Below are 22,012 nucleotides of genomic sequence, written 5' to 3'. Positions count from 1 at the left end.
ATACATAAGTAAAGCCATAAACAGTGAGAACCAAACAAGAATATATATGTCCCAATAATTCAAGGACAGCCACAACCGTAAAAAAAAAAAAAAAAGCGTTCAACAAAGATAAATCAAACATGAAGACCCGCTCTGATACCAATTGTTAGAATTAATTTACTAATTAATCATAAAACATGCTCTCAATAACAAAGATTAAAACCATAATCTTACTTTAGTGCGGAAGCCAAATAAACATATGAGCATGTATCTTTAAACAGGATCTACGACATGTTGATTTATCAAGATTATAGTAATAGGAATACCTGGGTGATGAATCCATTAGACGAACTAACCGCAGAGTCTCTCGGTAGTAATCCTGAAACACAAAGAGAGACGGACGACGAGCATCCGTTGACTTGTATGGTTCTTCCTCAACCGGTACCATAATGCCTTGAGTTCTCTTCAGATGGGGAGAAGAGATTATTTGCTCATGTACGGTATATTGGGGACCATAGCCTATATATAAGGTGATGGCCAATTAGGGTTCCCATTATTCCGAAATGGACCATCCTGACATCCACTCACATTGAGCCCATATCCAATTAATTAATTAATTCTAAATAGAAATCTAATTAGCCTTTTACTTTATTTGATCACTTAATCAATTAAGGTTCCTAATTGATAAATAGCTAATATAATTATATAAAGATATTTGCCCACATAATATTATTGGAATATTATAAAATATTCCAACAGAGAGTGTGTTAGAGTATGTTGCTAGCACTTCTCTTTGATAAAAACACTTAGTGTCAATTACATTGTCTTTTAATAAAACTTAGAAGCGTTGAACATAGGGTGCTCGATGAAAGTCCCAAATATCGTTTTTATCACATTTCATCGAATTGGAAACGAGTTAATTTGGTGATACCTAATTGATTACGTTATTGATTGACAATTGTTTGATTTCTTCTCCAAATTTAAATAATTGTCTGTTTTAGCACATACAATGTAAAACCATTTAATTCGCATTACTTTCCTTTCCAATAGTTCGGGATAGACGGGGATTGGTTATTATACATAAGCTATCCTTATGCACTATGCATAAGTTACTTAGTGCACCCCCCAAATTACTTGTGCACCCCCCAAATTACTAGCACACCCCCAAATTTCTCATGCACCCCCCAAATTACTTGTGCACCCCCAAATTTCTCATGCACCCCCAATATGACTTTTGCCCCCCAATTTTATTTTTTTGGTCCCCTCCACATTTCTAGCCTAAACCATTTTGTTGTGGGAATGGTTTCAGAGATATGCACTCCAAAACCATTAAGTGTATAAGATGGTTTTAGAGTACAACCCTATAATTAGAATACAAACAATAGTTGTGATTTGAAACCATTTAACCAACATAATGGTTTCCAGAATTTTTAAAACCATATAAACACACATAAAACCATTTTACAATACAAATGGTTTCAGTGTATAACTATCTGAAACCATTTAACCAACATAATGGTTTCCAGAATTTTTAAAACCATAAAAACACACATAAAACCATTTTACAATACAAATGATTTCAGTGTATAACAATCTGAAACCATTTAACCAGCATAATGGTTTCCAGAATTTTTGAAACCATAAAAACACACATAAAACCATTTTACAATACAAATGGTTTTAGTGTATAACTATCTGAAACCATTAAACTGGTTTTAAATAATGATTATAATTGTACCAAAAAAAAACAATTATGATTCTAATTATAGGTTGTACTTCAAAACCATCTTATGCACTTAATGGTTTTGGAGTGTATATTTTTGAAACCATTCCCACAGCAAAATGGTTTAGGCTTGAAATATGGGGGGTTAAAAAAAATTGGGCGCACAAGTCATCTGGGGGGTGCGTGAAAAATTTTGGGGGGGTGCGCTAGAAATTTGGGGGTGCGCGAGAAATTGGGGGGTGCATGAGAAATTTGGGGGGTGCACAAGAAATTTGGGGGTGCGCGAGTAATTTGGGGGGTACGTGAGAAATTTGGGGGGGTGTGAGATTAGGTGTGAGTGTGTGAGTTGAGATTGGCTAGGATTATTACATGTGGATGCTCAATCTAATGGATGTTATTGACTTATGTACCATGCATAAGGATTACACTTATGTATAATAACTTCTCCCGGATAGACGTTGTCAAACCGAAACCGCTTCCACAGGTTTTTTTTTTTTTTTTTTTTTTTTAATATCTCACACACGGTCGAAAGACATACGTCTAACAAGCATAACTTTTTTATACTATAAAATCAACAATCTTCATTCATTCAAATTTGTAAAGTACACCAATCGAGTTCATTACACATTCAAGTTCGTTAAAATTTTAAAATGATGAATCTACGAATATGCTCACAACATCTGAGTTAATAGCATAAAATGACTTAATGAAAAAGTCTACAATTGATATTACAAAATTCAAATGATCGGGAAAGTCATTGATGATGCTAAAGTTATTGAATCTGCACTGAATTTGGATCAAAGCAAATCTAAACAAAACAAATACACCGTAACAAATCGAAAAATCAAAACAAACACTGTACCAAGATAAAAAATCAAAACAAACAATTCCACACTACAATGAGAGTAAAACAACACCGGACGAAGAAATAACGAAAGAAAAAAACTCAAACGCAATTTAATTGTGTGGAATTAACTTATTTAAATAAAAAGAAATAAAATAATGATAAAGAGAGTTAATTCCAGATCAAAATTGATCATAAATCAACCATCCCTAATAGATGAACAAGAAAAAGAAAAAAACAAAGAGAAAATAGGATTTTGTTGAAAGAGTGGCGGCTATAACACAACCTAATTAACTTACTATTATTATCTCCGATTCTTATTATAAGAAAATGTTTACTTTTTTAAATTTATTTTAAAATTGACGTATCTAGACTAAATTATAGTCTAGCTATATTGAATCTAAAATGTAAATATTTTTTTATAATAAGAAAGAAAGGGTGTAAAATATTTTCAAAATATTTTGAAATTGTTTAAACCCTTAACTCATATTATCCATTTGCTTCACCATAAAATCTTTTACTTTAGAGATTAAGTTACGAGTCTCTGGCAAGTCATGAAAGTAATAAAAAGCATGAATCATGTTTGGATATTCGATTAGTTCCACTTCCTTTCCAGATTTTTTCAACCAGTCATAATACCTCTTTTGCCAATCCACTAACGGGTCAAACCCACCAACAAACAAAAGAGTGTTTGGGTAATCCACTTTTGAAATATCAATTGCATTAGGCCCACAAACATTAATCGCTTCATGGTCCCGGTTCGACCCGTCCGGTAAAAACATTTTAAAATACCAATCAGTCTTGTCCATTGAACATACGGGTACCCATTTTAGTCGAATCTCGGACTCGGTCCTCTCCTCTCCTCCAAAAAATGGCTGGATTGAAACCAACCCGATAACCTTCAAAACTTGGAGCTTTTCCGAGGTAACCCGAACTGCGACATGATGTATCACGTTTCCACCAGCACTATCACCCATTAAAAAACATTTGCTAGTGTCAGCATATTTTCCTAAAATGTCACCATTTTGATCAAGAAACTTAAGGATTTCTAAACCGTCGTCATTTTGGGATGGAAAACGATGTTCAGGGGTAAGACGATAATTAACAGAGACAACAATAGCATGAAAAGAACGACAAAGAAAGCGACAAAATAAGTGATATAAGATAGAAGATGGAGACATGTAGGCAAAGCCGCCCCCGTGAAAGTATATGATAACGGGGAGAGATTTTGCGGCAACAATGGAGGTAGAGGAGGGGATGAAGAGGCGAAACCAGAGGTTGCGTGTGGAGTCAACAATCACGTCAGAGGAAGAGACACCGTTGGATTTGAAATTATGACTGGTAGGAATTTTCAAGTCAATGAGGGCGAGGAGGCAACGGTTGATGGTACCGTTGGAACGACCGGTGATATCGTTAATTGCATTGAGAATGGACATAAGGGAGGTCACCTTCCATGGAAGGTTTGGTTTGGTGTTAGAGGCCATGGTGGTGGTGGTTGGTACTTATTATTTGTTGTGTTGAGCTAACTATCTTTGTATGGTGACTCTAATTATAGTTGAAGAAATGATTTGAGAACAAAACTTGACAAGTAGAATAGTACACCAAACGGTCTTAAAGTTGAATCTAACTAACTTTGAAAGGACATAGTGGAGTGAGGATGTGGTGTTTTCATGCACGCCTTGTATAATATACTAATTGCGGCAATGAACATGAAGATAAGATCTGATCAAAAGAAGGTGAGAAACACATTGATAACCGAGTAGGACCTTTGAATTGATTTAGTTAAATCTAACAAATTTTATCACCACATATTTGGTCCAACGATTGGACGTTAGTAGTTGTAATTTTTAAGATATCAAAGAGAAATTATTTATGCCATAAGTATCAAAGAGAGTATCATTGGTTAATGATTCACACCTTAATTTTTTTTATTATCAGAGTTTCATGACGTGACATAGAGGGTATCAAAATTGATGATACGGTACCTTATTTAAGATACCGTGTCATCAATTTAATATTATAAATTTAAGTTTAAAAAAAAAATATATAAAATGACTACTTGTTAATAATGTATGATACCTAAAGTTGGTATCACCATTGAAGCAAATATATGAATTGCATAAGTATTACATGATATTGTAGAGACCACTTATTTGTAATGTAAGATATCATCATTGGAGATGCTCCGATGAATCTAACAATCTTTTTTGGTGTCGAATCTAACAATTTAATAAGGGTCAAAATATTTTCTTTAATTGGATATTTCGAATGTACCAATGATTATGATTTATCATTCGGTCTAATTTGGTTGACCTATAAATCGAAAGTTTTCCGAATCAAATTAGAATCAATTATTGTCATGATCTGGAATACATGATTTTGAATCACCGTGGTGAATTTTTTGGTACACATATTATCTGGATATGTATCGGTATATATTTATTGAAGTGGATGGTTTCGATTGATTTACAAATAATATTTATTAATTTTCTATATTAAATATTATTTGTGGATCAATCACAATCATCCATCTAAGTCGTGTATCGGTACATATCCACATAATATGCTTTGAATTTTTAAATTATGCTTTTGAAACAACTGAAGACTGAATATACTTACTGAATTTTTGTGTTGTCTTACATTAAAATAAGATTTTGTTCTTACACAAGTATCTTGAGCTCTACATGCTAATCTGCACCTTCGTACTAAATAAACATATCTTGTTATGAATTTTAAAGTTCAAATTGTTAATTTGCGGTTGATTTACTTCCAGATTCTATCCCGGTGTTACTGATGCATTAAAATTTGCAAGCACAAGAGTGTACAATGTAAATTGCTTATGTACCTACTATTTTACAACTCATGTTTGATATGTTGAACTTGAATTTCTTATCAGTGTTATTTGGTTTTTATTCCCTATGGGCAGACCATTTGAAGAGCTTGTATACTTGCAGTCCATTTGGTTTTATGTTACAAGGCAGAACTATGAGAGTTTGGAATCATTCCAAATAAAAAATGCTTAACACAGGTACCTTGCCTTTGACTTGAAGAAATAGGATAGGATTATTTGAAATAGAAATTGCAAACTGCTTCCTGCTAGAAGAAATAAGATTATCTGAAATACTTAGGCTTAAAATGCTTGCTTAGGATTGGTATTTGAAATTTATAAGAGTTAGCTACACTTATCCACGCATTGTAGTAACTGATCCATGTGTTTGAGTTTCAAGATGGCTTTGTGAATAGCATGGACAATCACCTGAACGAAAAGACAGTTGGAAAGCATCTAACCATGGTTTTGAGGAGAAATATGTATTCCTCTTGACCAAGGTTTTCGGTAATGATGAATTTGGATGTCATATCCAAGGTATTCTTATGTTTATGTTTATGGGGCTGATAATTTATATACAGTGTAAATTATATGTTCTTTAATTTGATAGTTTACATGTATCTTGAGTGCAGGCTCAACAGAGGACATTTTTTAGACTATATACTATCATGCCCTGAAAACTTCTTTTTCATAATTTCATTTCATTCATTTCAAGTAAAGTAGTAGTGCATGATGATGATAATGCAGAGTTTGCCAAACATGCTCGAAGAACATGAAAAGTTAATCAACAAGTTTTCTTTTTCATTTTTCCATTTCAATTCTTGGTTTATTACTATGCAAGATTTTTCTATTCATTATATTTCTTGCATGTTTCAGTTCATTCATCTTGGGATTCTTGGTTATGGTGGCTTATGCTTCCTTTTAGGTGCAAGTAAGTGTTACTTTCTATAAGTTAATTAAGACATCTAAACATCAAAGATTGAGTAGATATCTCAATTAAGTTGGCACCTATAGCTCATTTAACCCAGTACATTATATATTTTTTTTTGAGGGAATTTAACCCCGTACATGTTACTTGATTAATTATAAGTTATCCAAAATGATAGTTGCACTGAGTTTTGCTGTACATTATCTGTCTTCGTTCTCTAGCTCTAGGTTCATGCTGTTGAATGTATGCTGTTGTGTTGTTAGAGTTTGTTTGAAGTCCTATATTGCACTGAGTTTGATTGATATTGTTGGTTTAAGTTACAACACCCTGACCCTCATCATCTTCATTTTCATCTTTATCACTCTGCACCTGTTATGCAATTTCTTAACTTTACTCACAGAAACCTTGTTCATTGTTCATCGCGCTGCTCCGTCGGTCCATCGTTCACCAATTCTTGAAGCTGTTTGCCATATTCCTTTGTTTTTGCGTTGATTCGGTATCTTTCTGTTTGTATATATGATACAAAGTGAAAAGAATTTAATGAAAGATGTTTATATGTCTCTCTTGTCGGTAGACACTCTGTTTAGAGTGTCTTGATTATCATGGATATATACTGACTAATGGCAGCCCCTTCATGTAATAGAATAGCAACAAATTTTTTATTTTTTTGTTAAAAAAAGTAATAGATTCAACGTCGGTTGTAGTAAAAAAACAGACGTGAAATCCCCACTTTTCAACTTCGGGGAATAAGAAAAACCGACGTGAAATCCCCATTATTTTTAATAAAAATTAATTGAAAAACCAGGATACCACTACAATTATTCACCGAACCAACGTGGACTCCCCAAACATACAACGACAATGGTGTTTACGACGGGTCACCAACCGACGTGAAAAGTCATTTTTACCAATAGTTAAAACCCCTTTCTGTTCTAGTGAATGAACAAACGTCTGACAGAATTCAATCAACCATATTGCTAAGCGTCCACTAGTAGAAAAAAGGCTTTTGGATAAGGGATTCCACTACTGATATGTGAATACCAGTAGTGAAACACAATTGACCAAAGGATTCCACTACGGGTATTTGAATACCAGTAGTGAAAAGTTCAATAACAAGGGATTTCACTACAGGTTTTCTTAAATCAGTAGTGAAAAGTAGACATGGTGGCAATGTTGTAATTACGTTGAAATTTGTTTTAATTGGATTTCACTAACTTAGAATTAAACCCTAGTGTTTTCTTTGTTCATTCAATTCGATCATTCTCATACGCAGTGTATTCATTCCCAAACGCAGTGTCTTCTTCGTCTTCTTCATCTTCTTTGTCCCACAAATCCCAAATCGTTAGACTTCGAAATCCCAAATCATAGCATAAAACTCTTTGAAATCCCTAAATCCCAAATCCCTAAATCCCAAATCACAGCAAACACATAAAATTCTTCTCTTTGAAACCCTAAATCCCTAAATCGTCTTCTTCTCTTTGAAACCCCAAACCGTGTTCTTCATTCTTCGTGTTCTGGAAGCGTGTTCTTCATTCGTCGTGTTCTCAGGTATGGTGTTTTTTCTCAAGCGTGTTCTTCATACTTCATACTTCAAATGCGTGTTCTGGAATTTATTTATTCATTTTATCCTTCTTATGATGATATGTTCTGATGGCTTTCCGAATTTAATTCCATACTGATCCCATCCACTTTTAATCGCAATACAATCATCACCAGATTCGATATAGTTGTCTTCAATTCTAACATTAGTACATGAATCTGTTAAGAAAACAAATTGGGAAAAATGTAGTAGTTAGTATAATAGTCCTTGTAATTGTATTTCAACATATGAACATTACATAAATACATTACCTGGATTGATTCCATCTGTGTTTGGAACATTCAGTGGTGCAAGAATGGTAAGTCCATTTACAATTATGTTACTGAACATATAAGTTTAATTAGAATAATGAAATAATGTATAATATATAAAAAAAATGCAATAAGTTTAGAAAGTTAAATATTTATCAAACCTGCTGTAAACTGGATGGACAAACCATGATGGAGAGTTGATCAAAGTGAGATTTGATATTTGGATTTGATCAGAATACATAATCTCAATCAACCATGAGGGTTCATTGTCTATTGGGTGATTATCATATTTTCATGCGGCAGCTTTGATATGTATGAATTACTTGAATGGCCTTCTTTTTTTTGGTAGTGTTAGTGTTTATGTACAGGCACCAAAGCTATTGGTAGTGTTCAATGTTTGCAAAATGCAAGAATGGAATGAGAATTCAATCTAGTTTATTGATGCTTGTCAATTTTGATGCTTGGCAGGACTATCTTATTGACATACAAGCACAAGACCCATGTTGTTGATAGTGTTGGAAACGTTATATCCAATGCTGATGTGAATTATCTCTTGGTTGGTCCTATCTTAAGTTACAATTAACTTTTGTATCACTTTAACTGTATGTTTAACATTGCCTATAGCAGCTAAGCCAATCCGATAGGTGCAACTGATATAGAACAGGGAAATTAGGAAATAATTTGTATTGCTATTTATTCTCTGGTCAAAGCAACCACAGATGAATACACTGCAGAAGGTGAATTATTTTATTTAGAGTCATATTTTATTTATATGAGATGGTTGCAATGTAGTTAGTTCCCCCCTCGTAACCCTTCCTATTGTGACCCCTCACATAGACTCTTCATTATTGAGTTTTTATCAGAATCCTTTGTATGAATAAGGATTCAGGGGGATCGTATGATTCTTATCATGCATTGAATTGAAGCCTTGTTTGCTTCTAGCAGGAGTAAGTTGTTGTTTGCTAAAAAAATAGCTTGGATTTAATTGCAGCTTTAAGATGATGTCTTAAGAAACCAATGTATTTCTTAGGAGTTTTGGGTTATTTAGTTTTTGATTTATTGGTGGCTTCTTCATATTCTTTTGATGTGTGAATATTGTTTTTTATATGTTGTGTAGTTTCAAATGATTTTCCTATGTTAAGAGAAATCAACATAATTTCAACATAATTGACATGGAATTTGAAATTTCATCTTTATCCTTTACATCACTGCTTCATATAAACAATGCACAGTTTGTTTTATGATTTGGCTCATTAAATTAAATTTTTACATTTTACTTCGCAAAACAGGAATGACTGTTGGAAGGGATTTGAAGGGAGAACATAATAATGTAGTGGCAGTTATCGGCGACGGCGCCATGACTGCCGGACAAGCTTATGAAGCCATGAACAATGCTGGTTATCTTAATTCTGATATGATTGTTATTCTGAATGACAATAATCAAGTCTCTCTACCAACTGCTGATCTTGATGGTCCAATACCACCTGTTGGTGCTTTGAGCAAAACTCTTAGTAGATTACAATCAAACAAACATCTTAGAGAACTTAGAGGTTGCCAAGGTAAGCATTACAATTCACAACTCTAGCTCTATCATTGTGTATGGTTGGTATTATAGTAGTGGTCGTTGTCGTCGAATCACGACGAGAAATCATGGACTATAAACTAACATTATTTATGCAGGGAGTAACTAAACAAATTGGTGAGCCTATGCATGAATTTGCTGCAAAAGTTGATGAATATGCTCTTAACCTAATCAAAGGTTCTGCATCAACACTATTCGAAGATCTTGGATTTCGCTATATTGGTCCTATTGATGGCCATAACATTGATGATCTTGTTGACATTCTCAAACAAGTTAAGAGTCCTAAGAAAACTGGTCTTGTATTAATTCATGTTGTCACTGAAAAAGGCCTAGGATATCCATATGCAGAAAAAGCAGCAGACAACTACCATGGTAAAATAAGCATTAACATATGGCAGTAGAATTTTGGAGTTGTGTTGCCTTGATTATTGAGGCATTAAGTTTCAGTTGTGTGGTAATTGAAACTATAGTTGTATCTTGACTTTTTTTCATGGCATACCTTATGCCCATTTTAATAAATTGAAACTATAGCATATCTTGAATTTTGTTGTGCGTTATTAGCTACCAGTGACTTGAAATTATGTTGTATAATTTCTGCGCCGGAAAAGTGTAGACGATATAATTAATGCACAGGAAGCTACAAAAAAACAAAAAAATAAAAATAAAAATAAAACTAACATACCACTACTGATATTTATAATAAACAGACGTGAAAACTAAGCATACCATTACGGGTAAAGGTAATGACCCGTAGTGGAATCCCCATTTCTTTAAAAAATAAAACTGGAAACCATACATACCACTACGGATATTCGTAAATACCCGTAGTGGAATCCCCAATTCTTTAAAAAAAAACTGGAAAACCATACATACCACTACGGATATGTGTAAATACCCGTAGTAGAATCCCCATGATTTATATTAAAAAAATTTGAAACTATACATACCACTACTGGTATTCATTATAACCGACGTGGAATCCCATACATACCACTACGGGTAATTGGAAAAACCGACGTGGAAAGTCCATAATTTTAAATAATAATTAAAGAAGAAATATACATACCACGACGGGTATTAAAAGACCCGACGTGGAAAGTCTGGACTTACAACGACACCAGCATTCACTACGGCCACGGCCAGTAGTGGAAAGTCCGTTTGGCCAGTAGTGGAATCCCCTTTCTGCACTAGTGGTCGTAGCCTATATCAATTCCTATTCGAACTAATCATTCAAGCGATGAATCAATCCAAATAATCACAAAAACATATAGAGTTGGATTCTATATAAAATGTAATAAGAGACACATAATTGATAAAAGAAACAGTAGACATAAAATGAAATTACAATGAATGCGGACCTCAAGAACGAACTAAGTTTCCTTACATCAATGGATTAACCTAGGGTTTAGATTCCCATGACAAGAAATGGCCTTTTTTTAATGTACGATTTCATGAATACTGAATGATCAGACCTAGGTTGTGTTTTGCTATATGAATTTTTTTTCTACCCCTACATTTATCCCTTTACCCCAACATATTTTAAAATATTCTCATTACCCTTATCTTACTATAGTATATTTTTTATTTTTTACTTTGTCGTTTTTTCACTTTTCCGGTAAACTGAACACCCGTTCAAACACAATGTTCCGATAAGTCTTTTTTTTTTTTTTTTTTCAGTTTTGTTAATTTTACCGGATCACTTTACGAAAGTATTTCGGTAGGATATTTTATAGTTTACCAAATTTTCATCATTTTTACCGAAAAACTTATAACAAGTGTTCCGATTTGTATTTTATTAAGAACCTATTATAATTGGCCATCGAAACACTTTGAAAATGTGTTCCGGTATAGAAAAAATGTGCCAAATTATAATGTTGTTACAGGAGCAAATCTTTTTAAAGTGTATTCCGGTATGTTAAAAGCTTACCGGTATGTAAAAATAAGAGCAAAATCATGGTAGTATAAGCAATATTAAAAATGAGATCAAAATCCCAATTAGAGTAGATTCCTCTTCCTATTTTGCATGGCCTCCAACTGCACAGGACAATTGTCAGTTAGCAAAATACTTCCATTCATTACACGAAAAAATAGTATGAAGTGAAAGTAGGTTCCTTCAACTTACTCGTGGTAAGCATGTCTGAAGCAGCAAGTCTGAGATAAAAATTTAGCTTATTATTATTACCATCTTGAGTATCACTTGAGATGTTCTTGAGAGTCGGTACTTGATCATTCCACAACATGCAGTTACCCTTAAAATCATAAGCAAAAATAACACAAGAACAACTGGTGAAGCGAGTGTTGTTACACTGTGTTACCGTTACGGCTTGATTTTGATATAGAGGGAATTTACGACATAAACTTACTGATGATGCATGAGATAGACCTCTCCCTTCCATTACTTCAAACGGGGTCATAGATTTTGGTGCAATGGGAAGTGTTGAGTGACGATGAGGAGGCTGTAAAAGAAAAATCATATACCATTTAATTAGCATTGATATCAAAAGAATCAAGAAAGAAAATATAGAGGATTTAACATACCGGACCACACTTTTTACTTCCCGGTAAGCTAATAACATACCGGAACACACTTTGTAAAAGAAGTGTTCCGATAACAAAATTTTTCCTATACCGAAACACATTTTCAAAGTGTTCCGGTGACCAATTATAATAGGTTCTTAATAAAATACAAACCGGAACACTTGCTATAAGTGTTCCGGTAAAAAGATAAAAATTCTGAAAATTTTTGCAAACTGAAAAATATCATATACCGGAATACTTTTGAAAAGTGATCCGGTAAAATTAACAAACTGAAAAAAAAGGCTTACCGAAACATTGTGTTTGAAAGGGTATACAGTCAGTGGCGGAACTAGAAAAAATATCGTGGGTGGGCCGAAAAATAGTCAATCTATTTTCAAATTGAATTTTTTGCTCTTCTATTTTCACATGTTACTATTTTGGTACCAACAAACTATATTTTTACTCTAAAAATTGTGATTTTTGGCTATAAAGGTGATTTATTGTCTCCAACATTGAATCTAAAGATGAAATATCAAATTTGAGACCAAAATTCACAATTTTTTCCCATTAAAATTCGCTAATTTTACAGCAAAAAAGTAATAAAAAAATATTTAGATAGGACTAAAATTGCAACAAATATGAAAATATGGGACTTTAAAAATTTAATATTAATTAAACATATTTTTTATGTCATTTCATATTTATATACGCTAGTTCAACTGCTAATTTTATCTATTATTATAAATTCAATTAATTATGAACTAACATTTACACTAATACTTGAACTAATATGTGTACCGAATTACTTATAGTCATCAATAATATACTCTAAATTAATATTTATATTAATATTTGTACATATATATACCAGGTGACTTAAAATCATTAATAATATATTTAAATTAATACCCTACATATAAAAAAATTATTTTTTGGGGGTGGGGGTGGGCCGCGGCCCACCTCAGCCCACCCCTAGGTCCGCTGCTGTATACAGTTTACTGGAAAAGTAAAAAAAAAAAACGACAAAGTAAAAAATAAAAAAATATTATAGTAAGATAAAGGTAGAATGAAAATATTTTAAAATATGTTAGGGTAAAAGGATAAATATAGGGGTAGGAAAAAAAATTCAGTTAACCAATTTCTAATTGATCAAATTTCTTATTTTTTTTTATGGATCCTTCTATGTAAATCTTTCGTACTAAATAACAATAACAATATTACTTTTCTATCTATCTATCTATCCCTAAATTTGTAGAAAATCAACATGTTAAAAGAAAAATTAAGAAGGAGGTTTCATCTTTTATCGATCTTTTTCTTGATTTGAAAATTGAGGTTTGATTTTTCCACCAAACCTTGTCCAAAATAGCCAAAATGGTCATCAACTGCTTTCTACCAGACAACCAAGTAATTGACTATTTGTGCAAAAGTGGGGTAAAAACAAGCAACACTTATTTTAACACGTAATAACAACTACTCCAAACCATAAGACAAATTATGGAAAACCAGATTCTAAATTAAAGACAAATTATAAACTTCCAAAATGTAAACAGTAAACATATGCCATAGCAATGAAGATCACTCACATTATATAATTATATTTGTTAAACTAAAACATCATAACATCCCATATGGTCTATAATTTCTAAATAGTCGTTGGATTAAAATCAGACGGAATACATTTCAAGCCGATTTTTTCTATTTTGTTCAAAATAAAATAAAAAAACTAAGTTTAAATTTGCACCATCTAATTTCAATCCAATGATTATCAATATGACTGACTACGTGAATGCGGAACATGCAACCACCGGAATACGAATACCTAATTTCCAATCTCAAAATGTAGCATTGCACGTCTCTAGGTTCTGGCCTATTACCAATAATTCATCAAAACTAAATTACCACACAAGTACACAACTGTGAATTTACCAATAATTCATCATAACAAATTTATTACAACAATACTAATCATCATCATCATCGTTTAGAATTGTTGGAAACTCTATTGATGAAATCCTTAACTTGCAAAATCAATTGAGTAGCCTCAGCCAAATCAGGGAAAACATAAAAAGCATGAATCATAGTTGGATATTCAATTAACTCAGCATTTTTACCACATTTCTTCAACCAATCATAATACCTCTTTTGCCAATCATTTAACGCGTCAAACCCGCCCACAAAAACAAGCGTGTCCGGATAATCCAAACCCGACAAATCCTCGGCATTCGGCCCACTAACATTAGCCGCGCCATGATCCCGATCCGATCCCTCCGGCAAAAACACCTTCCACAACCAATCAGTCCTCGCCATCGACACCAAAGGCGATCCTTCGAGACGAATCTGCGACTCAGTCCTCTCCTCCCCTCCAAAATACGGTTGGATCGAAACCAACCCGATCACCCGGATTCTCTGGAGCGCCGCTTTGCAAACCCGAACCGCAACATGATGTGCTATATTTGCACCAGCACTGTCTCCGGCAATGAAACATTTTGACATGTCAGCATTTTCCGGTAAAACGGATTTATTGTCGTCGAGAAATTTCAGCACGGATTCTCCATCTTCATATTGCGACGGATACCGAAACTCCGGTGTGAGACGGTAATTAACGGAGACAACAACGGCATTGATTTTCCGGCAGAATCTACGACAAACAGCATCGTAAGCAAAAGAAGCGGGAGAGAGATAGGTAAATCCACCGCCGTGGAAGAAAAAGATGACCGGAAGAGACGTAATTTTGGTTTCATCTCCGACGGTGGCGCCGGTGGGAGTGAAAAGACGGAACCAAACATTATGTTCAGCGTTAACCGTAACGTCTTTTGTTGAAACGCCGTTAACGGGAGTGGCGTTAGGAGAAGTTTTACGATCTATGAAATTGAGAAAACCGCGGTTAACGGTGCCGTTAGGAAGAAAGGGTTTCTTCTTGGTTTCGTTTGGTGAAGACGACATTGTCGTTTTGAGGTTTTGAAGTTTTTTGATTGAACGTAAAAAAAAAAAGATTAGAAGGTTAGATAAATAATGAATGATAGTAGTTGAAGTTTGGTGTAATTTTGTTGGTTTTTATTGTTATTGAATTTTTTTAGCCGTAGAAGTAATTAATGACGGTGGTGTGGTGTCTATCTGTTTTTGTAGAAAAATTAATGGGTTCATAAATTCTTAGGATTCGAATTACACGTAACTGCATTGCTTATAATACTACTGTTTATTTGTCGTCTGATTTAAATCAACGTCGAAGATCAATACATTATATGGAACTGATTATGTAACGTGGATCGTTTGATGGACTTGATCTCATATTAATTGTTTAGATTACATTTAATGTAAAACTACGTGAATGTAACAATTACCGCAAGAGATTCAAGTGCAGAAATTTGTTGGTGATTGTATGTGGAAAAAGATGTAAGGTATCTATTATCTATCTATCTATTATTTATATATTTAGGAGTTTCTCTCTCATGGTCTTATTTCTATGTGGCACCATTTCCTTGATTCATGTCTTATGTGACATTCTAATATTTCTCAAATTCCTATGTGGCTACCTATGAAGGCCTTTGCAATTTCTCTAATACATGATGATATCATTTTACTTAGAATCTTTGGCTAATTTGAAAATTCAATCATTTTTCAATTATTGTTTATAAATCGAATTTAATGCACCTATTAAAAATAATTTTAAAAGGAAATAATTTTACTTAGAATCTTTAGTGTTTTTCTGAATCAAAATCATGTTAACATTTTACTTTCTGATTCTTGGTTGGACAATCCATTTAAATAAATATTGTTTTTGAAGTGCTATATATAGCAAGCAATTATATAGTCATTATTTTTGTTGACCGAAAATCATAAATTTACTCTAATAATTATTTTTGTACCAATTTCGTAAAAAAAAAAATTATTTTTGTACCAAAGCAATTGTTTTTAAATTTTTTTTTATGAAAGGAAGATTGCCAAGTGCATATAATAATTAGGTATAATTGTCAGCTGGATATAATAATTTTTATGGTCTTCAAATTCAATTAAAAAAATATTAAATCTTTATGGTCTCCAAATTATTCTCTCACAAAATTTTTTCTAAATGGTCGTGTATCAAAATACTAAGGTCACACACACACACACACATATATATATATATATATAGATATATATATTGTATTACGGTAAAAAAAAATTATATATTTTCATAATTTTATAATTATATAGAGTCACATAATATAACTAATATTTTATTATTATTTTAAAAAAATTGGAATATGTGTGTTATATTCATGTGGATTAATTTATTTAATTTATTTATAATATAATGGAATATGTCTTATTTACTAATTTACTAATTACTAATTTACTAATATATTTTTAAAATTAAAAATGGAATCAATATATTTGACTTTAATGAATTTAATTTCATATTAAAGACAAAATTACTCATTTGTCCATTTATTTTTACTATATATATAACATTTGTCTGAACTCTAAAACTCACAATTTTTCAATCTTCATTATCTCTTATTCATCTCTCTTGATAATCACTATTTTTTCTGTATATTGTCACCTTTTTAAATTTCTTTATTTTTTCTTCTTTGTTCGATATTTCTTATAATTTTAATATATTGTTTGTTTTACCTTTTAGATTATTTTCTTTTGGTCATCTTTTTATTTATTAATCCTATTTATTTTCGTGACAGGGAAATAATTGAGAGGTAAGACGAAATGCATCACATTCTCACAAAATGAATTGAATTGAGAGCTCGGAGTCTGTTTTAACAACTGTAGTTTTATTTTTTTATAAAATCTTGCTTATAGCACTTTATCAATATCAATGATGTCTTGGATACAAGTTGGAATATCAATAATGTATTTACTTGATGAATCTATTAACAAATTAATCAAATGATGTATTTTTTCAATAGTATTAAGTTCATAAGTTCATCATTATTGTATATTTTTCTATTGCAATTTTTATTTTATATTTCTTTTTTTTTTAAAAAAAAAGGAGATCTTTATTTTTGTGAATCTATCTATTATTTATATGTTTAAGAGTTTTTTCTCAAGGAAACAAATCTGCGTATCACTTTCTTATGAATTTTAATTTTTATTAATCCAATGTGGCATCCTCTCATTCATCATAATCTATGTGGCAACAATTGAGAACATCTTTTCTATATGGCAATTTAGAGAGCATCTTCAATAGAATTTTTGTGCGGTACTCATATAAGGAATATTTTTTCTTTAGTGTTTTTCTGAATCAAAATTTAATACTAATTTACAAATAATCATTCAAAATGAAACAATCGAATACGTTTTAATTTTTTAACAACATTACCAATTCTCTTTACAATCATTATGAATTCTTATTATTTTTTTTTTTTTACCAATCCATTTTATTTTTTTAGAAAAAAAACTCATTTCATATTATTAAGCACACTTGAAAGACACAAAATAAAAAATAAAAAAAATAACAACCGTCAATATAAACTTCAAATATATATTTTTTAGAGAAATAATGTTAACATATTATTATTATTAATACATGCATACAAGTTGCTTTCACCGTAAAATAAAATAAACATTAAAAAGAAAAATCAATTCCACAAATCAATCAAATGATTTCAACTAAATCAAATCAAGTAGTAATTCAAAATCATTAATACACGATCTCTCAATTAATGTGAATTCAAAATCTCAAATCATTTGTTACCAAAAAATAAATTCAAATCATTCCCCATTATCTATTATCTATCTATCGATCTATCTATTATCTATCTATTATTATTATCTACCAAAAAATAAAAGAACAAATATATGAACATGTGAGTTTGGAACGGGAAGTGGAGTATCACTCTCCATTATGCCATTTCTCCTTAAAATCTCCAAAATTTGGATCTTTTATCATATTTAAATAAACTATTACATTAAATATAAAATTAATTTTACAAATAATTAAAAAAATCACAATATTAAAATTTTAATAATCCATATTTTTCATGCGTGAAAAAAAATGATCTATATTTTTCATAGAACATTAACCCGGACGATAGCACGGGTAAGTTATACTAGTTATTTATATGTTTAGGAGTTTTTTCTCATGGAAACTTTTTTATGTGGCATTCTCTTGCTTAGCCAACTTTGTTTTCATCTTACATGGCATCTTCTCAAGCATGAGTTGCATATGTGTCATTTGTTTACAACTTTTTGAGTTTTATGTTCACAATTTTGGTAGTTTTTGATCTTCTTATCACATTTAAAACTCCTATTTAAGTTTTTTTTTTAATCTTAATTCTTTTTGTTTATAGGTTTCCTATGTGTCAACCTATTAGAGACTACTCATATACAACCAACTCATAGTATTTATTTTGCTCAATTATAAATACAGAAATTGCTCGATCAGGTTTTATGAACAAATGTCTATATATTAATATTTTGATACAATTGAAATTTTACATATGGAAACTTTTGATTATTGACCAACTCATTTTTGGAATATATATTGATTAAATTAAATCAATGCTGAAATGTATGGAAATTTAAAAAATTAAGGACCAAAAATCTACTATAGTTTCTATATATACGGGTCAACATGTAAGAGTGAGGGTCATTAAGTGTCTCAGCGCCCCTTCTCTATTTTCTCTTCTCACCTTCACTACTCTTTTTTTTTTTTTTTTTGACAGAATCACTACTTTTTTTCTATCTATTGCTATTGTTGGTTTTTTTTTTAAATAAAAAATCCATTGCTATTGTTGGTTATTTCTTATTTATTTGTTCAATATAATTTTTGTTGCTCTCAAGTGGAATGAAATCTAAATTTTATTTGTTTTTCTTTGCAGATATTTTGTTTACTTGTGTTAGGCTACAATAAGAGGATTCAACATAAAAAAGAGAAATCATTTTCTTCTCAAAAGTCAATAATATTTTGTAAACTTTTTTTTTTGGTAGAAATTGTAAATTTCTTTTTAAGAAGCCAAAATATTATTCATCTATCTTTGTAACTTTTATTTACTATTTGGATTCTTGCAGAGACTGATGAAGATGACTACGAGGGATAAATAACATGTGGATTGGGAACAGAGGAGTGGATAAAATATTCAAGTTTAATTCTACAATCAGAAAATTGTACTAATTTGGAGTTATAATTCTTTATTTGCAGGTCCATATACGGAAGAACAACATTGTTTGTTATTCAAATTAGGATTAAGTATTATCAATTGATGTTAGAGTTTTAAGTATTTATTTATATTTTTTATATTTTATTGTCATTTTTTTTAATCATATGTTTACTTATTAAAAAAGAATTGTTGTTCATGTTATTTTTTATTGGATTTAAATCATGCTTATAAATGTTTTTTTACTATTATTTATAAATAAATGTTGTACTCTATTTTTTTACTCATTATTTTTTTATTTGTCTAATTTTTCATGTGATATTTAACAAATACACTGATAAAATAATAGAAACTCCTCAAATGACTATACTATAGAATGAATTGGAAAAATGTGGAATTGAGAAATTGATATGCTTAAAAAAAATTATTCTTAAACTTCATACTTATCAAGTAGAGAAAAAGGTATCATTGTCTGAAATATAAAAGGAATGAAGTAATTGACTTCATAGATTATTTTTCTATTTCATTTTATTATTCTATTAATTATGGTTTACCTTAACGTGGTTTTTATAATAAAAAAAATACATAGTGATTTGTACCAAACAAAATATTAAAATACGGGGGTATTGATAAAAAAAAAACCTACATGGAGGTATTAAGCAAAAAATAACTTACACGGGGTGAGACATACATTTGTAGATTTTATTATATAAAAAATACGATATCAATTGAAAGCAGAGAAAGTAACAATGATTTTATATATAAAAAAAAAGAATTAAAAGCAATAATATCATGTATTACTTTATTTTTATTCTCCATACATCACTGTGAAATAAACAAATAAAAATAAAAACAAATAGATACATTTTTTAAAATTTGCACATTAACAAATGAGATATGCTTAAAAAAATTATATAAATTTTTTTTGTGTCAAGCAAATGACAAACAATTCTACTGTTCATTACTTTTAAATAAATAATATTAAAATTAAAATCGCCCCATTTTGTTTCTCAAATGTGAAATTTTTTCACACGGGGACATGAGATAAAATACTCCTGAAGAAAACAAATGTCTAAAGGAGAGAGATGACGATTAAGAACAAATATATTAATCGTTAGATTAGTTTTTGCATAATGACTTCATTTTTTTTATGAAAATAAAAGAACAAATATATGAACATGTGAGTTGGGAACGAGGAGTGGAGTATCACTCTCCATTATGTCATTTCTCCTTAAAATCTCCAAAATTTGGATCTTTTATCATATTTAAATAAACTATTACATTAAATATAAAATTAATTTTCCAAATAATTAAAAAAATCACAATATTAAAATTTTAATAATCCATATTTTTCATGTGTGAAAAAAAATGATCTATATTTTTCATAGAACATTAACCCGGGCGATAGCACGGGTAAGTTATATTAGTTTCTTTTATTAGTACGATGTTTTTATCGTCGTTAACAATAATTAATCTTATTTGGGAAACTTGTGGGATATATAAAAAAAAAAGTTAACAAGAAAACAATTCAAACTTGTTTCAAGTCAATAATAATCAACAATAAAATGAAAATTTATAGGTAAATCCACCGCCGTGGAAGAAAAAGATGACCGGAAGAGATTCAAGTGCAGAAATTTGTTGGTGGTTGTACGTGGAAAAAGATGATGTAAGGTATTTTTTTAATTAGTACGATATTAATATGATGTTTCTATTGTTGTTAACTAATTTTTATTGGGGAACTTGTGAGACATATAAAATCGGTTTTCGCAATTAAATTTTTTCTATACGCATGAGTCAGAAATCAAACTCATGACTACATGCTTAAAAAGAGCAAGCAAGACTTTTTTCACTTGAACCAATTTATTATCGGAATGATAATTTTTCTTTTAATAATTAATAATGAATACAAAAAAAATAAAAATCATGGGTGTTGGATTGTTGTTGACCACTAATGATTTTTCTAAATAAATAAATAGGAGTGGAAAGTATCATCTGTTTGGTAAAATTAAGCTATATGCTACCTTATAGCTGATAGCTAAAAAACTAGCTGATAGGTGAAAAACTATCTAATTGAAATTAAAGTGTTTGGTAAAATTGACTTTTTAAATGATTTTTTTTAACAACTTTTTAAATGATTAATAAATATAAAAAGACTTAAAATGACATTTATATGCGGTGCGTAGTTTTTTTTTAGGGGGTAGTTTTTTATTTTATAAAAAATAATAAAATTAAATTAAAGGTTAAAAATGAAAAAAAACTGTGAAAAGCTTTAAGATATAAGCTCAAACGCAACTTGAAATAATATCTAAAAAAAATATAAGCTCGTGAGAAATTTTTGTTACCAAACACTTTTATTTTTTTCAAACAAACTTATAAGCTAGTCCAATAAACTATAAGCTAGCTTATTGGACTTACCAAACACACCATGAACTACTAATGATTTCTTTGTGTTTAGTTTTCACTAATGATTTGACAACTGCCTAACATATTTCTTACGTATAAATAAGACTAAAATTAAAAAAAGAAAAAGAAATACTAATGTTGTTTTTGGAATATTAAATAATAAGGTTTTATGAAACGTGTGAATTTAGGGTCCGGTTATTATACATAAACAAATACTTATGCACGCTGCATAAGTCCAGCCCACTAGCCGAGCCCAACACGCCTAGC

The 22,012-nt window shown here is 30.8% G+C and overlaps 4 protein-coding genes across 4 annotated transcripts; 1 reads left to right on the top strand and 3 right to left on the bottom strand.

Annotated features, from left to right (window-relative positions):
- Positions 1 to 2,249: 2,249 nt before the first annotated feature.
- On the bottom strand, positions 2,250 to 4,382 carry LOC123911068 (probable carboxylesterase 18). The gene has a single exon (XM_045962404.1). It carries the CDS (start codon positions 4,028 to 4,030, stop codon positions 3,026 to 3,028), a length of 1,005 nt encoding a protein of 334 aa, XP_045818360.1. The 5' UTR covers positions 4,031 to 4,382; the 3' UTR covers positions 2,250 to 3,025.
- Positions 4,383 to 7,919: 3,537 nt separating this feature from the next.
- Positions 7,920 to 8,399, bottom strand: LOC123904883 (probable polygalacturonase). Its single transcript, XM_045954489.1, has 3 exons — positions 8,314 to 8,399; positions 8,153 to 8,223; positions 7,920 to 8,059 (listed from the first exon to the last, which is right to left on the bottom strand). The coding sequence occupies exons 1-3, from the start codon at positions 8,391 to 8,393 to the stop codon at positions 7,920 to 7,922; spliced, it is 291 nt and encodes a 96-aa protein (XP_045810445.1). The 5' UTR covers positions 8,394 to 8,399.
- A 962-nt stretch (positions 8,400 to 9,361) lies between these two features.
- LOC123909119 (probable 1-deoxy-D-xylulose-5-phosphate synthase, chloroplastic) lies at positions 9,362 to 10,276 on the top strand. Its single transcript, XM_045959892.1, has 2 exons — positions 9,362 to 9,711; positions 9,833 to 10,276. Exons 1-2 carry the CDS (start codon positions 9,393 to 9,395, stop codon positions 9,841 to 9,843), a joined length of 330 nt encoding a protein of 109 aa, XP_045815848.1. The 5' UTR covers positions 9,362 to 9,392; the 3' UTR covers positions 9,844 to 10,276.
- Positions 10,277 to 13,743: 3,467 nt separating this feature from the next.
- On the bottom strand, positions 13,744 to 15,386 carry LOC123908405 (probable carboxylesterase 18). The gene has a single exon (XM_045959025.1). The coding sequence runs from the start codon at positions 15,192 to 15,194 to the stop codon at positions 14,226 to 14,228; it is 969 nt and encodes a 322-aa protein (XP_045814981.1). The 5' UTR covers positions 15,195 to 15,386; the 3' UTR covers positions 13,744 to 14,225.
- Between the last annotated feature and the right edge of the window lie 6,626 nt (positions 15,387 to 22,012).

Source organism: Trifolium pratense, linkage group LG2 (assembly GCF_020283565.1).
Source record: "Trifolium pratense cultivar HEN17-A07 linkage group LG2, ARS_RC_1.1, whole genome shotgun sequence".
Taxonomy (NCBI): domain Eukaryota; kingdom Viridiplantae; phylum Streptophyta; class Magnoliopsida; order Fabales; family Fabaceae; genus Trifolium; species Trifolium pratense.
This window is presented reverse-complemented; position numbering and strand designations above follow the sequence as displayed.

What these genes read in the sequence shown, in the direction of transcription:
- LOC123908405 (XM_045959025.1), bottom strand. Translation starts at nt 15,194, where the DNA reads ATGTCGTCTTCACCAAACGAAACCAAGAAGAAACCCTTTCTTCCTAAC.
- LOC123904883 (XM_045954489.1), bottom strand. Translation starts at nt 8,393, where the DNA reads ATGTATTCTGATCAAATCCAAATATCAAATCTCACTTTGATCAACTCT. An exon ending in GTCCATCCAGTTTACAGCAG is followed by an intron (nt 8,224 to 8,313) that starts GTTTGATAAATA and finishes TTATATGTTCAG; the next exon opens with TAACATAATTGTAAATGGAC. An exon ending in CACAGATGGAATCAATCCAG is followed by an intron (nt 8,060 to 8,152) that starts GTAATGTATTTA and finishes TTTTCTTAACAG; the next exon opens with ATTCATGTACTAATGTTAGA.
- LOC123911068 (XM_045962404.1), bottom strand. Translation starts at nt 4,030, where the DNA reads ATGGCCTCTAACACCAAACCAAACCTTCCATGGAAGGTGACCTCCCTT.
- LOC123909119 (XM_045959892.1), top strand. Translation starts at nt 9,393, where the DNA reads ATGATTTGGCTCATTAAATTAAATTTTTACATTTTACTTCGCAAAACA.